Source organism: Myxine glutinosa, chromosome 10, assembly GCF_964187855.1.
Source record: "Myxine glutinosa chromosome 10, kmMyxGlut1.1, whole genome shotgun sequence".
In the NCBI taxonomy this organism is placed as follows: Eukaryota; Metazoa; Chordata; class Myxini; order Myxiniformes; family Myxinidae; genus Myxine; species Myxine glutinosa.
The window spans coordinates 113,125,404-113,150,037 of record NC_136270.1 but is presented as its reverse complement, the minus strand read 5'-3'; the positions used below and the strand labels follow the sequence as shown (position 1 = coordinate 113,150,037).

At 44.3% G+C, this 24,634-nt stretch overlaps 1 protein-coding gene and 1 non-coding gene across 2 annotated transcripts; both read right to left on the bottom strand.

The window, feature by feature from the left end:
• Positions 1-5,001: 5,001 nt before the first annotated feature.
• LOC137433860 (ras-related C3 botulinum toxin substrate 1) lies at positions 5,002-24,257 on the bottom strand. The gene is made up of 6 exons (XM_068126270.2): positions 24,127-24,257; positions 15,322-15,393; positions 14,391-14,508; positions 14,157-14,219; positions 9,648-9,807; positions 5,002-6,215 (listed from the first exon to the last, which is right to left on the bottom strand). The coding sequence occupies exons 1-6, from the start codon at positions 24,159-24,161 to the stop codon at positions 6,085-6,087; spliced, it is 579 nt and encodes a 192-aa protein (XP_067982371.1). The 5' UTR covers positions 24,162-24,257; the 3' UTR covers positions 5,002-6,084.
• On the bottom strand, positions 15,892-15,964 carry TRNAT-GGU (transfer RNA threonine (anticodon GGU)). The gene has a single exon. It is a non-coding gene; the product is annotated as a tRNA-Thr (tRNA).
• Positions 24,258-24,634: the final 377 nt, after the last annotated feature.

The window sequence follows — 24,634 nt, the reverse complement described above, 5'->3', positions numbered from 1 at the left end:
GAGCAAGTGAGTGTACCCCTTAGCCATCCTGCCAGCCCTCATGTTTGTGTTTCAGTAATGAAGGAGCTGGCAGAATGAATCAAGCCATCTATAATTAATTTGAGAAGTATCTGTTTGTGTTTGACTTCTGTGCATTGCTCCACCATTGGACGGAATGAGTTGTAATCTGTTGTGGTTCTTAGGGTATGCAGCGCTAGGTTTAGGGGGTAAAATTTCATAATCCTGGAGGGTTCAGGGTGGGGAGGATCCATATTCTCTCTATGTAAGTATATATGACTTAGCACCACTCCTGGTGTGAGGGGGCAAGTCTACACCAATTCTGCGTAGATTGAGCGAAGAGTAGGCGAGCCTACTGTTAGTTATCGTTCATGAATTATCACAGCGTTCGTGCATCAAAGCGTAACATCAAAGCGTTCGTGAGTTATCACACTCAGACAAACAAACAAATAAATAAACAAACAAATGAAGACAGACCAACATATGACAATTTTTCAATTTTCTTCATACCAAAGACGGGTGAAAAGAGACCCTCAATCCACCTTCGGTGATGGAGATAATGAATGATGGAGGTGAGGGAAGTAACCCATCTGTAAGTACAGGTTCTTTGCTCGTGTAATTCAATCCCTGTTGCATATTAATTTTGGTGGGTAGGTAAATTGTATGTACTAGCGTGACTCGGCGCGCTCCGCGCGCCTCACCACACGTCGTTTCAGAGGGGTAGGCATCTTTGACCATTTCGGTGTCTTTTGGGTTTCATGGTGTTTTGAGTCTTCAGGTCTATTTGGGTCTTCAGGGTCTTTTGGATCCTCTGGGCCTTTAAGGGTATTTTGGGTCTTTGAGGTGTTTTGGGTCTTCTGGGTCTTTGGTGTTTTCAGAGGCTTTTGGGTATTAAGGGTCTTAAGGGTCTTTTGGTTCTTCTTGGTCTTTAAGGGTCTGGGTCTTTCTGGGTCTTCGGGGTATTTTTGGTCTTCGGGGTGTTTTGGGTCTTCGGGATGTTTAGGGTCATCGGGGTGTTTTGGGTCTTCGGGGTGTTTTGGGTCTTCGGGGTGTTTTGGGTCTTCGGGGTGTTTTGGGTCTTCGGGGTGTTTTGGGTCTTCGTGGTGTTTTGGGTCTTCGGGGTGTTTTGTGTCTTCAGGGTGTTTTGGGTTTTTGGGTATTCAGGGTCTTTTTGAGGCCCAGGGCCGTGAAGGGTATTTTGGGTTTCGTGGCGTTTTGGGTCTTCGGGGTGTTTTGGGTCTTCGGGGTGTTTATGGTCTTCGGGGTATTTTGGGTCTTTTTGGTCTTCGGGGTGTTTTGGGTCTTCGGGATGTTTTGGGTCTTCGGGGTGTTTTGGGTCTTCGGGGTGTTTTGGGTCTTCGGGGTGTTTTGGGTCTTTGGGGTGTTTAGGGTCTTCGGGGTGTTTTGGGTCTTTGGGGTGTTTTGGGTCTTCGGGGTGTTTTGGGTCTTCGGGGTGTTTTGGGTCTTCGGGGTGTTTAGGGTCTTCGGGGTATTTTGGGTCTTTTTGGTCTTCGGGGTGTTTTGGGTCTTCGGGATGTTTAGGGTCTTCGGGGTGTTTTGGGACTTCGGGGTGTTTTGGGTCTTCGGGGTGTTTTGGGTCTTTGGGGTGTTTAGGGTCTTCGGGGTGTTTTGGGTCTTTGGGGTGTTTTGGGTCTTCGGGGTGTTTTGGGTCTTCGGGGTGTTTTGGGTCTTCGGGGTGTTTAGGGTCTTCGGGGTATTTTGGGTCTTTTTGGTCTTCGGGGTGTTTTGGGTCTTCGGGATGTTTAGGGTCTTCGGGGTGTTTTGGGACTTCGGGGTGTTTTGGGTCTTCGGGGTGTTTTGCGTCTTCGGGGTGTTTTGGGTCTTCAGGGTGTTTTGGGTTTTTGGGTATTCAGGGTCTTTTTGAGGCTCAGGGCCGTGAAGGGTATTTTGGGTCTTTGGGGTGTTTTGGGTCTTTGGGGGTGTTCAGGGTATTTTGAGTCTTCAGGGGTCTTGGTGGTCTGAAGGGTCTTGGGGGAATTAAAGGGCCGTCAAAGGTCTGAGGGGCTCAGCAGTCTTAACGCAATTAAGAGGGTTAATGAAGAGGGTGGTTATTTTATTTTAAGAAGAAGAAGACGTTTTCGTCGCATATAAACATGGCGACATACATAACCATATACATTTGCTCTATTATAATAAGATGTATGTATGCATGTGCGTGTGTTCATTAAGGATAACATCATCTTTGCCAACCTCCCACCCCCCCCCCCTCACTTTTTTTTTCCAACTCCCACCCTCTCTCTCTCCTCCCCCCCCCCCCTCCCCCATCATTCCATTTCCTCCCTCCTCCTTCACCATCCCACTCCCTCCCCTTCCTCTTTCCCTCTCACCTCTCCCCAGTACCCGCTCCCTCCTCCCCCCCCACCCCCAATCCCTCTCTAACCTCCCACTCGCCTCCCCCTCCTCTCTCTTCATATTCCCATCACCAAGTGACTCTGCAATGCCCAGCAACGCCACCAGGTACCTTTACTAGTATGAATAAAGTCAATGCAAAAATTGCTTGAACATCAAAAATGGTAAACTAAGAAGAAGAAATCATTTTATTTTTCATGCCATAAATATTTGTATTACCTGTTTCTCAGGTGTATCAGGTTCGAAAGGAAAAAAAAGATTACATAGTAATGGTTACCGTGTTAAGCAACTTTGCTTTCATATGAAGTATACGAGCTGTGAAAGCTCCGACTAAATGATAAACCAAGAAAAGACAACAGAGTAAGGCAGGAACAAGGGAAGATTACCCTGGGATAACCTTTTTAACAGGAAGATAAACCATGCACGTAAAATTTTTAAGGGAACCTTTGTTGGTGCATTCCTATTCTTCAAAAAGATGTGAAGTCATTCTATCAGCAAGGGTGAATCTTCAACAAGGTGTTTCATTGTAATTCAGTAAGTGGGTATTCGGTACACGTCATCACACCTGGTGTACCTGACACTGAAGATTTAGTCTATCATACTTGACAATTTGCATGAATGTCAGGTCCAAGTTTTGGTGACGAGGCCTGGATAGGTATCCGAGCTGCAGGACAGGAAGTGTTGGTGACCCATCAACAGCACCTGAGGACGATGATGATGAATGGACCATTTGTACTTGACCGGAAATACAATTCCTGCCTTTCTGGCTCCACAAACTGGACTTGAGCAGAATCCGACCGAAGGCTGCTCTGTTCTTTAGTATTAACGAGTGCTTGCAATGCCAGATTGCTTCCAACACAAACTATAAAAACATGACAATTTACACACATCTCAAACAACTTGTACAGGGTGGCCTAAAAGTCCCTTTACCCCTCCAGAGTAAAGCATTCGTTCTTAAAATAATGAATCAGTCCTTCTATCTGTGTACCCTCCATCATTCTCCTTGCACCACTGAATTCATCGGCATGTCCTCTTAGACATCTTGTGTCGCATATTTGGAGTCACCAAGAACGCATGTGTTAGTCTGCAGCTGCACTTGTACACAAATGGATGTGGAAGAAATTGCTCAGTTTGGAAAACCGAGCCCCACCTCTTGATACTTTTATTTCAGGTTCTAAGAATCATGGGAACCATGGAGTACATACATAAACACCAATCACAACCAGTGACCAGGGTGGGAAGAGACCACGTTTGGTTGCACTCTGGTGCCGACAATGCCATCTTGTGACGTCACTTTCCTTTCAGCAGTGTGGGACAATCAAGGAGAACCAAACCCTCTACCTCCTCTTCTTCCCATGGGATTTCTCCAAGCTGGTTCTATATTCTGGGCGTCATGCGTGGAAGTAGTACATATCAATTCCCCAAAAGTTTCTGGTATAACTCAGCCAATGCTGAACTCCCAAGCTCAGTGGACACCAAGCCCAATGTCACATTCTGGTACACCACAAATACCAACAAGAAAAAGAGCAATCAGAGATTGCAAACCCTTGCCAGGATGTATTTTCAGTGGTTTTTAAAGCTTTTGTGTTAAAACAAAATGCGGCCGAACCACGTGACCGATGACGTCATCATTTTTTCTTCCCCAATTTATGCCAACATGACAAGAAATTTCATCTTGATCAGATGAAGTTTTGTACTTGTCGAATTATGACGTCATAATGGAGGCACCTATGACATCATTAACATATATTCCCTATGGAGAGTTCTTTACAATCAACCATTTCTCATTTTTTTCTATTCAGCGCTTTGATATAGAGGTGCAAAGTTTTTCGGGTTTTCCAAGATGGCGGCCGAACCACGTGACCGATGACGTCATCTTATTATTGTTTTTCTCCACCAGTTTAAGCCGACATGACGCTCAAAAAATTTCATCTCGATTGAATGAAGTTTTGTACTTGTCGAATTATGACGTCATAATGGAGGCACCAAAAAATAACCACGTGACCTATGACGTCATAATTATTAAAAAATTATACAGGTGGAGATGCACCTCTGGTGAAAATTTCCTGTCAATCGGACCAACGCTTGCAGAGAAAATCATATTTATTCTGTGCGGACAAACAAACGGACTCAAATGCAATGCCTCTCCTCTGGCGAGGGTAACAAGAGATGTTGCAACGATAAGTTTATAAAGTTCAGGCCAAAATTAATGAAAAATTGTGCACAGTAAACTGTCGCTATTCATCATGGTTCTGGAAAATACCATGAATTGCAAAACTGCAAATGGCAGGACCAGGGGCCGATGGGAAAAGGGGTGACCTGAATGGCTCATGTGAAAGAACAAACATTACATACTGTATTACGGAACTTGCCTTTAGTGATGATGAAGTTGATTTGACGAGGATGAATGTTTGAGGGATGCTCGCGGTACGGAAGACAAATGCAGAGAGGGGTGCGGGGCAGGACGCTCACGGTTACACAAACAGCATGCACTACTTTTTTCTTTAATTTCTTTTTTTGAGAACGTGGGCTGCGAATAGTAAATCATAAATCAGAAAATTTACAGCAAATAGTAAAAACCACGTGGTAAATCCACAAATAGCGAGGGTTTACTATATAGTCATACAAGTGTGGTACAGGACTATTTCTAATTTTTATTGGGGGCGGGACCAAGTTGATACAAAAACAATTGTTTCATTTCAAAAAATAATAATAATAATAATAATAACGTTCAACTCAACTCATCCATAACCTTCAATGCAAAAATATCCCCTACCCCCTCCCTTTAATGAAAAAAAGTTTGATTACAGTCGAAATTGAATATGCAAAACTAATACCATTAACAGACTTTTTAAAAATTGCATTCTTATGCATTAGTGTCGCATCAAACGAGGATTTGAAACGGCGCGATTGGTGTGTGCGTGTGTAAACGTTTAATACAGGAGGCTTTTCTACCACAAACTAACCAATAAACACGCGTGAGAAACAAACGACTGTTAAATGCCCCAAAGTTTGAATCAAAAGTTTCAAAGTTTTTGTAATTATACAAGTTCAGTTTTGAGATGCAAAAAAAAAAAAAAACATTGTAATAATAATAATAGGAATAATAATCAGTCACAAAATCCAAAGAATGCAAGGAACCTTCGATGGAGTTAACAAAAAAAATTGCAACTCCAAATATTAATTTGGTGAAGAATTCAGTTTTCATCAATACAGGGTAAGTAATCATCAGTCAAATCTGCAGTGGAGTGGCGACCTGCCTCGGGTTGGATTTTCCGCCACGGAAACATTCACGATACATCATGAGCAACCAACCTCACGCTCAGTCAAGAGTATGAGCGTCCGCCCTACCCTTAGTCAAGTGGAATACCTTCATCTCTCCCCTTTTTAACCAACCATTACAAGAAAAAGAAAAGTACAATTTATAATACCTTGAAAAAGTAATGTATCTCAAATCTCAAAGTAAAACAATGGACTAATTATTTGGAAATGCGGAGGAATTTCGATTCGTTGGGTGACTTTTAATGCTTGAAAAATCAAAAGGACGTTTGCTTGTTCAATCATTGGCGAAGACTAATTTCAGCCGTGTTTGTACCGTCGAAGGTAATTGAAATTCTCAAAACGTTCAAGTTATTACTCCAGCGTGGGCAAACGCGCATTCTGTATCAGCCTGACATTTTGGCGCTTCAGACCATGGTGCAGAAAGGCCAGGTGGGGTTACAGGAGATGGCAGTTGCGTTTGCGCCTCTTCACTGGCTGGGGGCAAAGCACGGCACGGATTGCTTCGTCGAACACCGTCTTGAGACCACGCTGTGTGAGAGCCGAGCACTCAAGGTATTTCACGGCTCCTGTCAGAGGAACAGGAAGCAGAACTTCATACATCTGCTGTCATTGGCTATAGATGACATAACTCAATACAACAACACAATAGGCATTTTAAGGCCATTTTCCCTGCTAGAGCGGGGGTTAGCCTTGCGGGGCCCTTGCCAATCTTCTCCATTTTGCCCTATTTTCTACATTTCCCCTTGTCAACCACCTTGCCTGCATTTCTTCTTCCACCACCGTTAGCAAAGTCTTTCTCGGTCTTCCCCATCTTCCACTTCCTTCTATATTCATTTCCATCACTCTTCTCAACCAGTCACGTTAATCCTTCCTCAGCACATGACCAAACCATCTCAACCTGTTTCTCTTCACAGCATCCATCACAGGCTCTATTCCAATCATCTTTCGCAATTCATCATTTGTCTTCCTCTCTCTCAACGATACTCCGCACATCCACCGACCCATTCGCATTTCCACCGTTTCCAGCCTTCGTTGCTGCTCTACGTTCATTACCCATGTCTCGCTCCTATAAATCATAGCACTTCTCACACATGCAGCATACACGTTTCCCTTCAGCTTCAACGACACTCCCCTCCTCGTCAGCACGCCACTCAGTTCCCAAAACTTCTTCCATGCACATCTCACTCCAGCCACTGTTGCCGAGTCTGATCCACCTTCTCCATTCAGCATGTCTCCACGGTAGCAAAATGTTTTCACACCTTCCAGCTTCATGCCGTCTCCAAGATCCAACTCAACATTTCCTCCATCTGCAGCTCCCTCTGTGCACACCTTACACTTGAATGTAGCTGCCACACTGGTTAATGACCCTCTCAGACCACTACATTTCTGATGAACCCACTCAGCGCACATTGTACATTGAATGGAGTTCACTCCGACACCCTTCCTGCACACAACAGACGGCCACTTCTGAGTTCTTCCCACCTCACCACATGCTTTACCACTTGCCATCACCTTCGTTTTTCCGATATTCACCTTCAGACCTTACGCCTCCATACATTCCTTCCACTTGTTCATCCTCTCTTCAGTCCATCGATACTCTCCCCAATCAACACCAGATCATCTGCATACAACTCCCACGGCAAACCCTCCTTTACATTCCGAGCCAGCACCTCCATCACAGCTACAAATAGAAGTGGACTTGGTACCGACCCCTGATGCACTCCCACCTGCACCTTAAACTCACCACTGTTCCAGGCCTTCGTCCTTACAGCTGTGCGCACTCTCTCGTACATTGCCATCACTACTCTGATCAACCATTCCTCCACTCCTAACTTCCTCAATGCCCATGTCACTACTTTGTGTGGAACCCTATCGAATGCTTTCTCCAGATCAACAAACCCTAGACACAACTTCTTCCTCTTCTCCATGTACTTTTCCTGCAACTGCCTTACAATAAAAAGCACGTCTGTCGTTCCTCTTCCTGGCATAAATCCAAACTGCATTTCGTTGATCTTCACTTTCTTCCTTATCCTCTTCTCCAACACCCTTTCCAATACCTTCATTCCATGCTCCAATAACTTTATCGCTCTATACGAGCCACAGTCCAGAGGGTCACCTTTCCCCTTGTATAGAGGGACGAGGGTACTCAGTTCCCAATCCACTGGAATGTGGCCTTATTTCACCACCAGATTACATACGAGGGGATAGACATAATAACTCAATCTCATCAACAATTAGTTCAGAGAAATGTGTAAAGAGGGAGGGAGGGGACAGCAATTGCAGCAGGAAACCACAGCACACCAACAATAATATCAACCGTAGACCTTAAAAAGAGCATTGGGGGGAGATGGAATTAAAGTTTAAGACTATCTGCGAGGAAAAAAATTACTCGAGTCAAAAATAAAAACTTCACAATTAAAGTTATGAACTAGAATGCCACTCGGAAGAGTGCATACATACCTCCACCTGGCTAAAACATTATTACGTTTTGTATCCCACTGCTACCAAAATCTGCATCCGAATCTGAACCAAAATTTAATCAGCTTGTTCTTGTCACCCACCCAACTCATCCACCTAGTTTTGGCATAATAAAGCCATCCATAGCCTTTCTTAAAATGTCACGCTATGCAGGGTGTTTCAAAAAGACCTGAACAACTTTGATTCTTAACATATCGTTACGTCTGTGGGGTTAGATGATGGAATACCAGAGTGAAGATAGGATTGTATAGTAATAGCATGGACCGTTGATGTGTAAGAGACATCTTGATGTATTTAAGTAGAGAAACTTGAGCTTAAGATTGTTTATGTGTCTTCACATGAGGGGTGAAGCTGTGCTAGCTGGATAGGGATTAAGATTAGTTGCCCCCCAGTATATGATTGGCCTCGGTGACTTTTCCCTACGTTTTTACAACTACAACAAGGCCGGCCATGCAGGGCTTCCATTGGACCACCGGAACCGCCGACAATGCCCGGACATTGCCTTTCGGCAAGTAAGCCACGCATTAATGATGCTCACACCAAGCAAAGACGACAGGCCATGCCCCGAAGATTGTCATTGGTCAAGTAAGGCCATGGGGTGATTTAATAAGGCTCAGTGATTGCCTGAGTATTTTGATCCCAGCCTGGCAAATATCATACATCTGTATTAAAGGGGAACCAGGCGGTGGATACAAGGATCTCCCCAAAGACTGAGAGTACCCTCACCAGACTCCGTGGTGTAATGGTTTGAGCGTCAGCTCCGAGTCTGGGAGGTCGGCGGTTTAAACTCCGGCCAAGTCATCCCAAATAATTTGAAAATGGAACATGCCGCTTCCTTGCAGAATAAGAGCATGGATAATCCCCATAGATTGGCATCCATGGGGACGAGGAAATGTCCCGGGGACGAGGAAATGTCCCGCTGACGACAGTGGGAGAGGTGACGTCATTGTGACATCGCGAGTACCCAGAGCACCCCAGGGAAGTGACGGCACTTCCCCCAAGCTCAGTGGCTTGTCTCGTCTTAGAATTCTGTGTTACATCTTGTGTGTATGTCTATGTCTGTGTGTGAGATGCGGCATCTCAACTACAGGCCTTAGATCCCATATATAATTTTTTTTAAAACAAAACCAACGTTTTGTTTTCACAAAGTACAGATTCATACATACAAGCTCAATCGTAAAGTATATAAAGTTCAGATCAAATTTCAAGCAACCTTGTATACATTACGGACGCAAACAAAATCTTCAGAAAAATCATTCAGACCAGGATAAGACGGTACAAGATTTTACAGACCAGGATACAAGACATACCTCATGTAGAAAATGATTGGGTTGCCATATTTGAGTGTGTAATACAATTATCTGGCCCCTAAGCTTCATTGCACTTCAAAAGGATAAGGCAGTGGAAGTCCAAGATCGCACAAAATGAGGGAACGAAGCACGATAAGATTGGCACTGGTACGATTCCCACAATAGTGTTACATTGCCAAGAGCAAATCAAGAAGGTGTGGAGGGACATACCGATATCTTTCGCCATGGCCAATCCCTGTGGGTAAGTGATTGGCGCAAGCTTCTTCTCACGCAGCTTCTCTGTTGTGTCTTTATCATCACGGAGGTCGAGCTTCGTACCTACCAGGATGATGGGTGTTGCGGGGCAGTGGTGACGAACCTCTGGACACCACTGCACAAAATAAGAGGCATTTGCCAAAAACTATTGCATCAACCACTCAGTCTTTTAGCATTATTACATAATTATACATACTTGTACCAAGTTTGATTTGAATTCATTCAGCTATTCTCAAGTATCACATTTTTACCTGACATAACCTCTGAACTTTGATCTCAAAATCTAACTAGAACGGCACTCTGTGGAGCCCACACCTCGGCCAGGCTGAGCAGTTTATGTTTTGTATCCCACTGATAGGCCACATCAGGATTCGGACCTGAACCAAAATCAAATCGGCTAACGTTCGTCACCTAACCAACTCGTCCACCAAGCTTAGTTATAACTTGTCCACAACTTTTATAAATATTTTATATATATTACACACACACACATATATATACATACAGTCGGACCCCGATATCGGTGGTTCCGCTATTTGCGGGTGATAAAATGCGACCTGTTTCTCTATTCGCGGAAAAGGGTCCCAGAAATTTGCGGGTTTTTTTTCCTATTCGCGGCCGAGTTCCGCGAATGTGGTTTTTCAGGGTCGCAAAAAAAATAACTTACGAGACGTTAGCTTGACCTACGGTATTTATAAAACCCATCCTTCACCAGCCATGCATAAAGCAGCTGGACATGCGCAAAAAAACATACGAGCCGCGAGCATGACCTGCTTCCGAGTATGCTGCCGTGTGTTTCGCATTTTCATGGTTTTCGCGGGATATCTCGACATTCACACTGTGAATAGATTCACGTGATATTCCACCATTCACAGGTAAACATTGCTTCACGGGATATCCCACCAGATGCATAACACATCATCCCTGCGAGTTACTGTACAGAATGAAAACGCTCCACAGTATCTATTAGTGCAATTAGCTGCTTCCCTTTGCCCCATTGAAACAATGGCACGGCATTCATTCACGGATTTTATCTCGCCATTTCCTGGACGTTCATCGACCTTCGCGGATTATCGTCGACATTCTCGGGATTTGCATCACAGTTCACGGATTTTGCCTCGCCGGTCGCGGTTTGGTCCTGTCTATTCGCGTATTTTCGCGCCTCGGTAGCCTATCCCCCCCTTTTTCCATTAAAACAATGCCCCGCTATTCGCGGATTTTCCAGCAACGTATCCCCCGTGAATAGCGGGTCCGATTGTATAGTATTAATTTGTGATTGGAATGATGAGTGATGCTGTTTAGAATGAAAATATGGAGATATTGAGTTTAAAACTCTGTGTATATATAGCGGGGTCCGACGGGGGGTTCCGACTGTGTGTGTGTGTGTGTGTGTGTGTGTGTGTGTGTGTGTGTGTGTGTATATGTATATATATATATATATATATATATATATATACATATATATATATATATATATACATATATACATATATATATACATATATACATATATATATACATATATATATACATACATACATATATACATACATATATACATACATACATATATATACATATATATATACATACATATATATACATATATATATACATATATATATACATATATATATACATATATATATACATATATACATATACATATATACATACATACATACATATATACATACATACATACATACATACATATATACATACATATATACATACATATATACATACATATATACATACATATATACATACATATATACATACATATATATATACATATATATATATATATATATATATATATATATATAAATATATATATATATATATATAAATCGCTTTTTGCCCGATCTCTCAATGGTAAAGTATTACTTTAAAAATTCTACTAGCCGGATCCGGATCTTCACCAACATCTAATAATTTAGTCCTTGTCAAATACACTACCTCTCTGCCAAATTTTGTCCAAATCCATCCACAACTTTTTGAGATATCTTGCTCAAAAACAGACAGACAAGGGTGAAAACATAACTTCCATCCACCTTTGGGGGCTTTGGTAACCAGTTTGTCTTTGCATCATATGTACTTCTACCAAGTTTGGTGAAAAACCCATCAATGGTTCACAAGTTATTGAGGTAACAGGATTTTTACCGAAAATGACCTCTGCCCTTTGACCTTGTGACCACAAAATTTAATCAGTTCATCTTTACCTCATTATAGATACCTGCACCAAGTTTGACTTGGATCCCTTCAGCCGTTCTCAAGTTATCACGCTAACGAAAACCTATCACAAACAGATAGCCTGACGGACAACCCGAAAACATAATACCTCTGGCAACAAAACAAACAAACCCAGTGGAAAGGAGGGAAACACACCCACAGTAGAAAAGAGCGACCCAGATTACACTTGGAGGAAGAATGAGTAGAAAAAAAAAGTCTGAAACCAGAATGGCCATTTACACCTGCAGCAAGAAATCAACTAGGGAACGCAACACGGAAATGATGGGCCAACTAGCATTCTCATTTCCTTGTTTAAAGTCGTACAGGTTCGTGAAACCACTCCGAATGTATAATTCCGTGGAGAATGTGGGCTCTTTGTATTCTAATTTCCACACTGCATACGGAAAATAAATATAAATAAAAGGGATACATTTCACAAAGATCAACCTTCGAGTGCAAAGATGCAATGCAAGCTCCACCACGCAAAGATGGCCAGTTGGTTTAGAAATTTATGAGAAATCAAGCTCGCTCATGTACAATGTTACCGTTGACCACCGGGTGGAAGCGAGGTCAAACCCTCCACCCACACCATCACCAATTTAGCAACAGATCGTCGAAAGAGACCATGAGCAGTCTGCTGGGAAAGCCAACTAGATCTTTACTTCGGTTTTCGGCGTATGGATACCTCAAACGAAAATCTGTCGCTCTATCTGAATTGTCTGTATAATAGGATAGGCCAGAGTGGTGGCCCAGACGATCCAGCAGTGGTTTTAGAAAGCTTCCTACGAGGTCGACACAAATTTCCCATGGTCGTGCTTTTTAATTACGTGGGGATTAATAGTCCAATGATAAACTGCAAACCAGCCGAAACAAATTAATGGAATTAATCCGATTTAATAAATGGGGGAAGTGATATTTGAGAACAGAAGTATCATAAAAAAAATTAAAAACAATTACAGAGACATTCAAAGTACACCGTCCCCATGCCAAATAAATAAATATCCCCCAGCGCGGCATTGCCGGGGTGCCTTAGGCACCCGGCAATACCGACGTGCAGCTCATAGAGACTGTATTGGGAGGGAGAGGTGTACAATAATTGATTAATTGCAAAATTAAAATCAATGAATAGTGATCTTAAAATCTTTTAATCAATTGGCTAATAGCATACCTTAACCACAAGTGCTTCATCCGAAGCTGTAACCTTTTTGAATATTAATTTGTCATTAATCGAATAAATTAACGAATTAATTGATTAATCAATAAATCAAAAATATCCTTTCTAGCCACATCACTTGGTCACTGTCGTGTCCAAATATGAGCTTCCTAGCTCAAAAGGTGCCTGAGATATTGCTCAGATGAGAAAGAACATAAATAAATGATTAATAATGAAAATAAATAAATAATAATAATAAAATAATAAAATAATCAATCATTTGACTAATAGAATACTTAAACCACCGCAGTTTCATTCGAATCTGTAACTTTAAAATAATTAATGAAGTTATTAATTGAATAATTAAATAATAATCAATTAATTGATTAATCAATAAATCAAAAATAGCCTTTGCAGCCAAATCACTTGGTCATTGTCATGTCAAAATGTCAGCTTCCTAACTCAAAAGGTGCCTGAGATAATGCCCAGAAGAGAAATGAAATAAATAAGTACTTAATTAATCGATAATAATTAAGTAATTAATAAATTGATTAATTGATTAATCAAAAAACAAAAAAATAGCGTTTTTGCCAAAGCACTTGCTCACTATTGTGCTAAAAGTTCAGCTTCCTAGCTCAAACGATGGCCGAGATATCGCCTGGACAAACAAACAAGAAAGAAAGAAAACAACCAGAGTTTAAACCGATTACTCCCTTTCGGTGCGTGTCATCGCCAGGCCCCCTTCGGTGCCTGGCAATGACGCCATGCAGCGCCTGGAGATGGCACGGGAAAGGAGCAGTGTACAAAAAAAAAAAATGCTTCTGTACACCGCCTTGACTCGGTTTTCAATCCACCATCTACATTTCCAATAGAAGACATGTAATTACTCTCGTGGAAAATATATTTCATGTTTGTTTTATCCTCAAAAATAAATTGCAGTGAACACAGTTGTGTTAAAAGATCGACCTTTAAACCCCCACTTAAAAAATCCTGATGAGGATGGACAGCCATCTGTACAAAAGCACAAACACACTGTAGATATTACAAACAAAATATACTGTAGGTAAACTCACCTTGGCCCGGACATTTTCAAAGGACGCCGGGCTCACCAGCGAAAAACAAATTAGGAAGACATCCTGCAAAATACAGAATCAACAGGTGCGTTGCGTTGGTGACGATTTGGACCCAACAATTTTTTCTTGTTTTATGTGACCTTTTCTGATTGGCCTTCAAAGCTTTTTTTAGCGTCAGTGTGTCTAATGGTCATGAAAGATAAGGAAAGGCATTGAATGCACAGCTGCACTTACGGTTTGAGGATATGAAAGTGGTCTCAGCCTGTCGTAGTCCTCCTGTCCGGCAGTGTCCCACAAGCCCAGGTTCACCGGCTTGCCATCAACCATGACATTTGCAGAGTAGTTGTCAAATCTAAAGATAACACAGCGATCCTTATAAAATATATAACCACCTTTAGAGGCCATTTTTCCCCGCAAAGCGGGGGTTGGCCTTTTTCGGGAACCGTGGTTGTTGTTGTTTTTCGGTCCCCTATTTGAAGCAATGTTTTACGGCCGGATGCCCTTCCTGACGCCAACCCTTTTTGCCGCCTTCAACGACAAACAGGGAATTACCAGTGAACTGGTACTCAATTAGCCGACCTCGGAAGGATGACAGGCTGAGTCAACCCCCCTGGCGTTAATTCAGCGATCGACCGGGATTCGAACCCAGGATCCTTGGTATCCTAAGCCGGCAACCCTAGCCGCTAGCCCAACACCAGGGATCCTTACATTAATAAAATACCACAAGGCCATCCTGTGCATGCTCGCTGAGAATTCTGGGGCAGATTACAAGCAAGACACAGATTACATCATTTCGAAGGAAAGTCAAACTAGAGTGAAGTTGATGGCGTGCCATCGCAAATCCCCATGCTTCCCACATAAAGGAAAGCTGAAAGATGGCGGAAAGTTCCAAATATCAAATATCAAATTGAGTTTAACAATTTTCCCCGTTTTGACCCATGGGTCAAATTCAAAACGATCGTTGCATATGTCATGCGTTCCCCAATGTTGATTGCATAGAGAAAGTTTCATTTAAAAAAAATGTTCTAAAATGTGCCCATAATTGTATTCATTTTTACAAATTCCCACCAAATGTCGGGAAGGAAGCCCATCTTCCACATCACAACGTAGGCTCCAAATGAGGCAAGTAATACACGCAAAAGCCGGGTGTCCTCGCAGAACTCACACTGTTGGGATGTATTCGCCTGGGAATGCATTTGTCGTGTAACTGATGAGAAGGCACGTTTTACCGACAGCACTAAAGGGAGGAAGGCAGGACAGGAGAAACAGAAGGGGAGGGCGTGGAAGATGTTCAACACTCCGCATTATGATCATGATCACGATATGATAGATCATGCACAAACAACCATAGGTTGGCAACAGTGGAGGCTTCGGTGGGCCTAATTGCCCTGCTCCTGCATCGAGGTTACACCCTCGTTAATCCTCTCCCCCCACCCCTCCGAAAATCCACCCCAGTCCCTTCTCGGTCCAAATTTCCAGTTTTTCCTTCTGTTTCCATATTGTCCACCACATGCATCCTTTCCTGCTCCCCATTCCTCCCCATTCCATTGTTTGTCAAAGTCTCCCTCTAACTTGTCCTTCAACTCTGCTGTTGGTGATTCCCACTCCATCTCTCTGCTGTTCCTTTTGTCCTGTTACATCCTGAGCCATTCACTCTACCAGCTCTTCCACGAGCCCATACTCTAATATTTAGATTAATCAACAGGATTAGATTGATATATGTGGGAAAATTACTTGCCCAGACCAGGAATCGAACCCAGGTCCTCTGGAAAACCATACCAGTGCTCTACCATCTGAGCTATCTGGGCGACCCTGACTGAGCATGCAATTTTCCCACACATACGATTGCCACTCCCTTTCCGTCAATGCTTCACTACGCCCCCGGTGGTGTTTATAATAGAGGACATGGATTTGTCCCCACATTGGAGGAAGATCCTCTTGTGTTCAGGTCGTTGGTGCTCCGATGGTTGGCAACGAGTGCCCCGGAAGCATTGACGGAAACAGAGTGGCAAACATATGTGTGGGAAAATTCCATGCTCAGTCAGTGTCGCCGAGATAGCTCAGATGGCAGAGCACTGGTACGGTTTTCCAGAGGACCTGGGTTTGAGTCCTGGTCTGGCACGTAATTTTCCCACATAATTATATCAATTTAACTCTATTTATTATTCCAGGTACATTTTTACAATCCTCGTTTAAACACAACTAATAAATAAATAAATAAACAAACACTGGCTTCTTATATTATGAACCTTGTATCATGTCATATTTAGTGTGCCAGAAGGGAGAGGTTTGTATGTATCCGATTCAGGTTTGTGTGTATCTGATTCAGCAAGGGTGCACAGCACGGGGTGTGTTGGCGGGTTTGTAAAGGCAAACAAGGCCCAAGAATAACGTTTCTTCGCTCAGACTTCCTCTGAACAGTCAAAACTGATGTTTGACTTAAACGAGCCACCAAGACGTCAGATTTATTCGGATGGGTATTTTGCTGCAAGATTGTTCGTTCCTGGGTTTTTCACCTCTGCACATGACATCCTTGGTGCCACCTGAACCCACAGTGAGCAAATATAAAGGTATGAGAAAAAAAAGAAGAAGACCTTTTCGGTTTTTTTGTGCATATATAATGGTGATGAACAGCTGTCTTGAAGAGTTGGAGGTATTAATGAGATTGATACCTGGGGGAGGGGTGGCGGAAGGGACAGAGCATGCAAAGACACAAAGATCAGATCAGGGTGCAAGACCAGAAAAGAGGCGGTAGGGGCAGAGAGACCACCAACCTGTCTGTGATGTGAAAGCGATAGGCCCACGGACTCGGCTTCAGAGGAAGATCCCAAGGACCTTGAAAGCCTTTGTTTCCATGGCATAAAGCTGAGCAAGGTGTGAGGAAGGGTACCAGCACAGAGGGGAGATCAGTACTCCATCAAGCTGCAGATGAAGGCCTGGTAGGTGGATTGTTCAGGTGCGCCATGGAAGAATATTGTTATGTCGGGAGGGTAGCAATTGAAGGAAATGAGGAAGGTAGGGAAGGGAATTTGGAGGTAAATGGACGATGTTTCCCACCTGCTGGCCTGGAGGTTTATCGGGGTCGGGTGGATGCCACAACACCTCAACCGGGGGATGAATATGAATCCTTGCAACACCAGGGCGGTGGTGCAGAGCAAGAGGAAGTAACATTATTGGGGGTCCGGGTATTGGGGAGCCGGACCGGGTATTTTTTGGGGAAAGCCTGTCGGAGCCAGAACTGATTGGTGATGGGGATTATGTAGATGATGTGATACAGCGGCTGGGGACCTGGGACACTGGGACAGTCCCATGGAGGTAGGGGTTGATCAGCCCCAAAAGGGTGATGAGGTGAGTCGGTCCGAGGAGTAGGTTGAAGTGACCGAGTGGATCCTCACCATACACTGCAGTTTGGCAACGGAGGCTCCGAAATTGCAGAACCAGTTGGGGGAGTGTGTTGCCTCCGGGCTGGATTTGGATATTGGATGATCGGGAGATCGAGCCTCGGACGATTTGGTCCCCGTAGGGAATTTGGACCAGCTGCAGGGAGGGGCAGAACAACCTGTGGTAGGGGTTGTTACCTGCAGCTGCCGTTTGGCACAGGTGGAAATGAAAATTTTTAAAAGAAGAAATAAATTTATATTGAAATGGGAGGTGGATTTGGAGCAGCCATGGGGAGAGTTGGTCCCCGGGCTGCGGGATTTGGACCAGGGGAGGTCATTGGGGATGGCCTCGGGCAAAAGTTGCCCCTTTCAAAATTTGGGAATGCCAGCCAGCTGGGGGGCTGGGCTGGCGAGATTTGGATGTGGGGTCCAGCCATGGGTGTCATGGTACGACCTGGGCCCCACGGGGGGGTCTGGTGGAGTGTGGCGTCCCTTGTCCGTCGGGGCGCCGCCCGAGCGTGTGGCTCAGGCTGACAGGGTCGCCGGACCCTGGTGGGGGTTAAGACCTCCAGGGGGTCCGAGATGGTTTCTCAAGCCTGGGATGGCGTTTATTGAGGACCAGGAGGGGGAGGTGTTGTGGGTCGCACTTTGGTGGTGGCATCGTGGACGGCCAAGTTAGGCCTGATGTGGTGACCACCTGGGCATGCGGCCTGACACCCTCTCCCTGAGACTCTGGGACAGCCAGCATGTGGTGACCTGCCATGCTGTGCTGGGCCTTGGACGCGGGTCGAACCGAATGGACAGGGATGGAGATAGCCCACCAGACAACCATTGGGGCATCTGTGGAATGTGATGGTGTGAGAGTGACCTTCCACAGATGTTCCGTTATGATTTATGGACTCTCAGTTTGGGAAGAGAGCCATGGTGTTTGTTGAATGGGAAGTTGTAAAGTGCCGAGTATATGGGCCATGCTCGGCTGGCATGTGTATGGAAAAGCATCTTTCTTTGGTGAGTTTCGCAAAATGTGAAAACAATGGGGCAATGAACTTGTAAGTCGGTTGATTTGTGTTTGGGACTGCGGGCACCACAGCCTGAAGCGCCCCCACCATCTTGTTGTGCGGTACCTCTCCGCTGCCTCGATAGAAATGCACACATGAATATGACATCAATGCCATGGTCCTGCAGGGGGGGGGTGAAATATGTGCTTTGAAATGATTTTGTGTGCAAGGATTTTTGGAATGAGTATAAGTGGTTAAAGGGTTGTGTTATGAATGTGGGCGAAATCCACCGAGCCGTGTCACTCACCTGTAACACCAGTACAGGGCCCACGGAAATTTAGGGGTGCATTGGGATGGCCCCGCAGGTAAGGTTGTGTCTTCTGGCATCCACCGGGGGACGCGGTCTGTAGACTGGGGTTGTACAAATGGTTATTAGAGTTTTTGAATTTTTGTAAGTTGGTTAAGATTTGTGGTGAAGTTAGTTTTTGAGTGTTGCTCGTTTCCTCCCTCCGCAGGAACAACGAATGAGATCATTGTACACATTTGCATGATTGTTAAGGGGATTAGCATGTTAAGGAGAATAGGTAGGAAGTCCGGCTCACTTCCCACAGCCCTCCTGCTTTATTTCGTAGGTTAATTAAGTGTGAGACAGTAAGTGTTAAGACTGGAATGGTAGCGCCTGCAGTGAACCTAGCAGGAGCTACGGTTGCAGGGAGGGGGCTGTGTTATGTCGGGAGGGTAGAGCAATATCTAGTCAGGTGGATCTGAATAGGTAACATGCTTCGTCTGTCGCGATAAGGAACCTGCCCTGTAATACGTTCTGTGTGTAGGCGGTTTGTCGGTTAAGGAGTATACCTGTGAACATACCAGGATATTCGTGTGCTAGGTAGTTGAAGGGATTAAAGATAACAGCCTTGTGTGTCACACCTGGTAATCAAACCTTTGTTCCTTATGGCAATGCACACCAACATAAACACTGAGATAGGCCCTTTAGTGCAACAGTAAGTAAATCCCCTTCCCTTACAACGACTTTGGAAGAAGACAGGCAGGAAGCCAGATCGGGGCACCGCCGGGTGGCCGCCGTCAGCTACACCACCGCTAGGTAGGGCTGTCAACCGAGCCGAGACCGGGACGAAATCCCGGCGGTTTCGGCTTTCGAGACGGTCTCGGGACGGTCCCGAGATAAATTGACTGACGCAATTTCTCGGTAAAAAAATCCCGGTTAAAATTCCAACTTCTTGCAGATATTTTCCACAATAGAGGCATTTATTGAGCCTTGCTTTCATTACTCTGCTTCTGCACAAGCATCATTTTTCGCAAGTGCAGCTGAACTGACACAAACGATGATAGATAAAGTAAACTCACTGTTCCAGGATTTTCCCCTCGTCCTCGCAGAACAAACAATGCACTGCAAACGAATCCGAATTCCGAATCCGGATCTTCACCAACATCTAATCATGTCGTCCTTGTCACACACGCTGCATCTCCACAAAATTTCGTCCGAATCCGTCCACAACTTTTTGAGATATTGTGTTCACAAACAAACGGACAAACAGACAGGAGTGAAAACATAATCTCCATCGACCTTTGGTGGCGGAAGTAACGAAATCAGGATAAAGGTCCCAATGAAAATCCGCCTCATCACGACTTTATTTAAACCGTTGAATCCTTCCGCTGTATCACTCCGCCTCGCCCCGCCTTACGCTGCGGTCACGTGTCCGTCCTTGGAGACGAGTTACGGAATGTGGTTGCTATGGTCTTTTGCACATTAATATCGAGGGACTCGCTCGAGCCCCGTGATTGGAGGGACGATGTTTATTTAGATTAAAAACACGTTTATAACGGATTATTCTACACACAATGTATTAATACAAGTACAATACATTATGTAGTTTTATGAAATGAGTTTTTGATGAACGTTTATGTTTAATTGCAACGCTAAATCTATAAATTGTAAGAATCCCTCGGGGTTTGGTTTGACGGTTTGAATGTGAAAGTATTTTGGTTATCTTATCTCCACTTTAGGCCTGATAAGTTGATTACGTTTACTTTAGTCACAGAGTCAAAATAAGGAGGAGGGGGGGGGGGATGATCACTACACCGCCTGCTTTATAATTTACTAGCAGAAGAACCCGGCATTGCCGGGCGGGGGAGGGGAGGGGAACGGGGGGGGGGGGGGGAGGGGGGGAGCGAGCCCCTTGGCGATCACAACTCACAAAATGATAATGAAACTCCAACCGGGACTCGAATATGCCTGGACAGAAACATTTTCTCCCTCTGACATTCCGAGCAAGAAATTACACGACAATACAAACTGTAATGAGATAACCCGGTCCCGTCGGTGGCCGATCATCTGCATGTAGGCGGTGTATTTTATTTCATCCCGGTAAATGGAAGCTAAGTCGGAATTTAAGTACTCAACATCAGAAATGAATTTTTTTCATTGTTGTTTATATATTGTAATGAAATTCCATTATTTTTGAAGCCTTATTATTTTATTTTATTTTATTTTTTTATTTTTTATTTTTTTTTTACTTTGCCGGGAACCGAGCCGAACCGAGATCCCGTTATGAAAATTGAAAATTTATCGAGACGGTATTTTGAATCTAGCTAACAGCACTACCGCTAGGCCTAGCAACATCGCGTGACATGAGCTATGACCACGCCACAGGGAACGTGCGATTGGAGGGAAGGCGCTGGAAGGTTTGGTGGAAGGCACTGGTTGGTGGCGCGCCAAGGCTGACGTCACCGCCCAGGTTATAAAAGGGCGTGCCGGACGACATTTTCGCTCTTGCACGTCCCTCTTTGGCTCTTGCGCTGCACATCCCTCTTTGGCTCTTGCACTGCACATCCCTCTTTGGCTCTTGCGCTGCACATCCCTATTTGGCTCTTGCGCTGCACATCCCTCTTTGGATCTTGCGATGCACATCCCTCTTTGGATCTTGCGATGCACATCCCTCTTTGGCTCTTGCGCTGCACAGTCCTCTTTGGCTCCTGCACTGCACATCCCTCTTTGGCTCTTGCGCTGCACGTCCCTCTCCGACTCGTCTGGGCTTTGTCTCTCTCCTTCCTCGCTGGTCGCTTGTCTCTGCGCTTCCCTTCTTGGTCTTGGGAGGTCCCTGGTGGTAGTTGGTACGCCATCTTCGTGGTGCTCGGTGCTCAGTGCATCTGGAGCTTGGGTTGGTGCTGAGTGGGCGGGGCCTCGTGGTGTGCAGCAGAGCGAGTCGCATCGGGGCCTAGCGAAGCGTACGAGGCGGATGGAGGGTTTCTCCGCATCGGAGCTTGGAGCCGCGTGGGGACAAGACGACGGACAGATAAGACCGCACACCACATACACCAAACATAATGAACGGTTCTTTTCGTAATTCATTCCCTCGTCTCGTATCCGAAATCTGTCATGTGGGGACGTCCCGATTAGGATATTTATTACCGGCGCGTGTTTTTCCTGTCCCACCATCCTTGCGAATAAACCCTTATATTATTTTCTGTATATATATATATCTGAACGCAGTTTCCATGTGGTTGATTTAATAGGTAAGACTGCAGGGCTCTTGCGCCGCCCCCCTCCATCCCGCGCACGTTGGTGTAGCTTTTTGTTTTTGGAGTCCGCCATTGAGTTTTTTCGCCTCGAGAGCTAAGGCCTTCGCAATCGGCTTCCGTGACCGTCTGATTTTAATCAAAGGCGGCCGCACGACAATATGATGATGTATGATGATGATGATGGTATGATGGACGATGCCCAATCAGTGATTAGGTGGATGGAGGTTATGTTTTCACCTGTTTGTTTGTGAATAAGATATCTCAAAAAGTTGTGGACAGATTCAGGCGAAAATTTGGTGGAGAAGTAGGGTGTGCAACAAGGAAGAAGTGATTGAATTTTGGTGAAGATCTGAATCCATATCTGGATTGGACTTTTTTTTTTTATGATTCTTTACCATTGGGAGATAGGGCAAAAAACGATACATAGCAAGATATCTCAAAAAGGTGTGGACGGATTCGTACAAAACTTGGTGGACAGGTTGGGTTTGTAACAAGGAAGAATAGATTGCGTTTTGGTGAAGATTAGAATCCAGATCCAATAATGTTTTAAACGATTCTTCACCATCGATTGATTGTGCTAAAAACGATATGCAGCATATTTCAAAAAGTTGTGGATGACTTATGACAAAACTTGTTGGATGAGCTGCATAAGTGACAAAAACAAGCCGATTAGATTTTGATTCAGGTCCGGATCCTCGCATTCTGTATTTTAAAAAAGGATAAGGGTGGTTTGGCCAAGAGAGATCATGGCTGATAGTGAGACTCAAGAGGCTTGTTAGTAAAGTAGATCAGAGGGTTTCCCAGATGGTCCTTTCAGAGTGAAATAATGGGAATGCGAGATCCGATAAATCAAAACATTTTATTGCATCCTAAAATTTTATTTTTGATTAAGTTCTGCTCTCCACGTTGGGCTGGCACCCCTGCGTCACATCTTGCTCAGTTTGACGCTGTGGATACTAAGGCCTTCAATAATATTGGCATCTCCTGCGATGAAGCCGAGTCGACGGGCCCATTACTATGCCATCACCGACAGGTCAGTGGTCTTTGTCTTCATCCGCCTCATTTCTGGACTTGCACCCTCTGCCCTCTCCGTGCTTTGTCCTCGGCCCAGGTACCTGCAGGACGCATGTGGTCCCCAAGCAACTCCTTTCTAGAGAAACTGCCTAAATCTAGAACCACTGCTCACCTCCACTTATTTATTCCTTTTTTTCCCCCACCCGTAGAACCTCTTTACACACTCTCTTCGATCCAATTCTTGAAGACAGCTGTTCACCACCATCTGAGATCATCCCCCACCTAAAGCCAGGATCTTTTTCAACATCTGCTAATTAATCAATCCCAAAACTCCAAAAATGTTGCTCATGTCTTGTCCACCCCTTGGGTACTCTCCTACCCCTCATCGTTACCTGCATCCCTTGTGTATCCTTCTCAGTATACTTTGTCCCTCTGCCATGCTGTTGGCCTTTCCTCTCGCTGTTAACTTTGCGGCCTGATCGATTCTGTGTCCTCGCTCTTCCATGACATGAGCCTAGACCTTGTAGTGTTGTACACAGAAGAAAAAAGAAAATAAAATAAAAGGGGGGGGGGGAGGGGGGGGAATAACTCAGTGAAGACCAAGACTACCAGAGATGTTAAGAAGAATAAGATTTCAAATTTATTTTTCTAATATACCCCCCGCACTTGACACCATGTAAACAAAGGGCCACTTGATAAATAAAACCATTAACACATTCAACACTCGCAATACGTCAAAACAAAACACGTGTCAACAAACATATAAACGTAAACATTCACGATTCTCGGCGAGAGAAGAACAATCCTGCATTTGTAAGGTTGATACGTTTAGAAGACGAAAGTTTTCGGTGCCCGTGGCCGTGAGCCAGGAAGTCAACGAGGGCGTGGTATTGGTAGCGCCAACCGCCTCGAACAGGAAAAGTCTCCGCGGGAGAAATTTAAGAAAGATCGAAGGCCTAGCCAAAGCACAGCTACGTCCGTGCTTCGAGTACCGATCTTCCGGTAAGAACCCCCATCGCAGGTGTCTGGTGTACTCACCCGTCACCGACCACGACGCACTTTATAGCCTGCATGCTCGCTCCAAAAACGCAAGCGGAAGCACTAATAGAAAAACACTGGGGGGAAGGGCTTCGAGCAACAGCCTATAGCGAGGCGGGACGGACACTTCCGGCATTTACCGGAAACCTTCCGTTTTTTGCATGTTTAATTATTCTTCCACCTCATTCAGATTCAACACAACTTTTTTAATGTGATAAATCTTTAAGTGTCACGAATATAATCATATATTGTATCATTTCACAAAATCACCAAAATATCTAAAGAGATAGATTCTATACACCGCCTAGATGCCAGATGATGAATGATGCATACATTACTTCATTTAGTCATCGATAAAATATCTAAAGTTTTTTAGCACAACTTTTATAGCGTGATAAATCTTTAAGTGTCACGAATATAATCATATTTTGTATCTTTTCACAAAATCCTCAAAATACCTAAAGAGATCCAGCCTATACACCGCCTATATGACAGATGATGAATGATA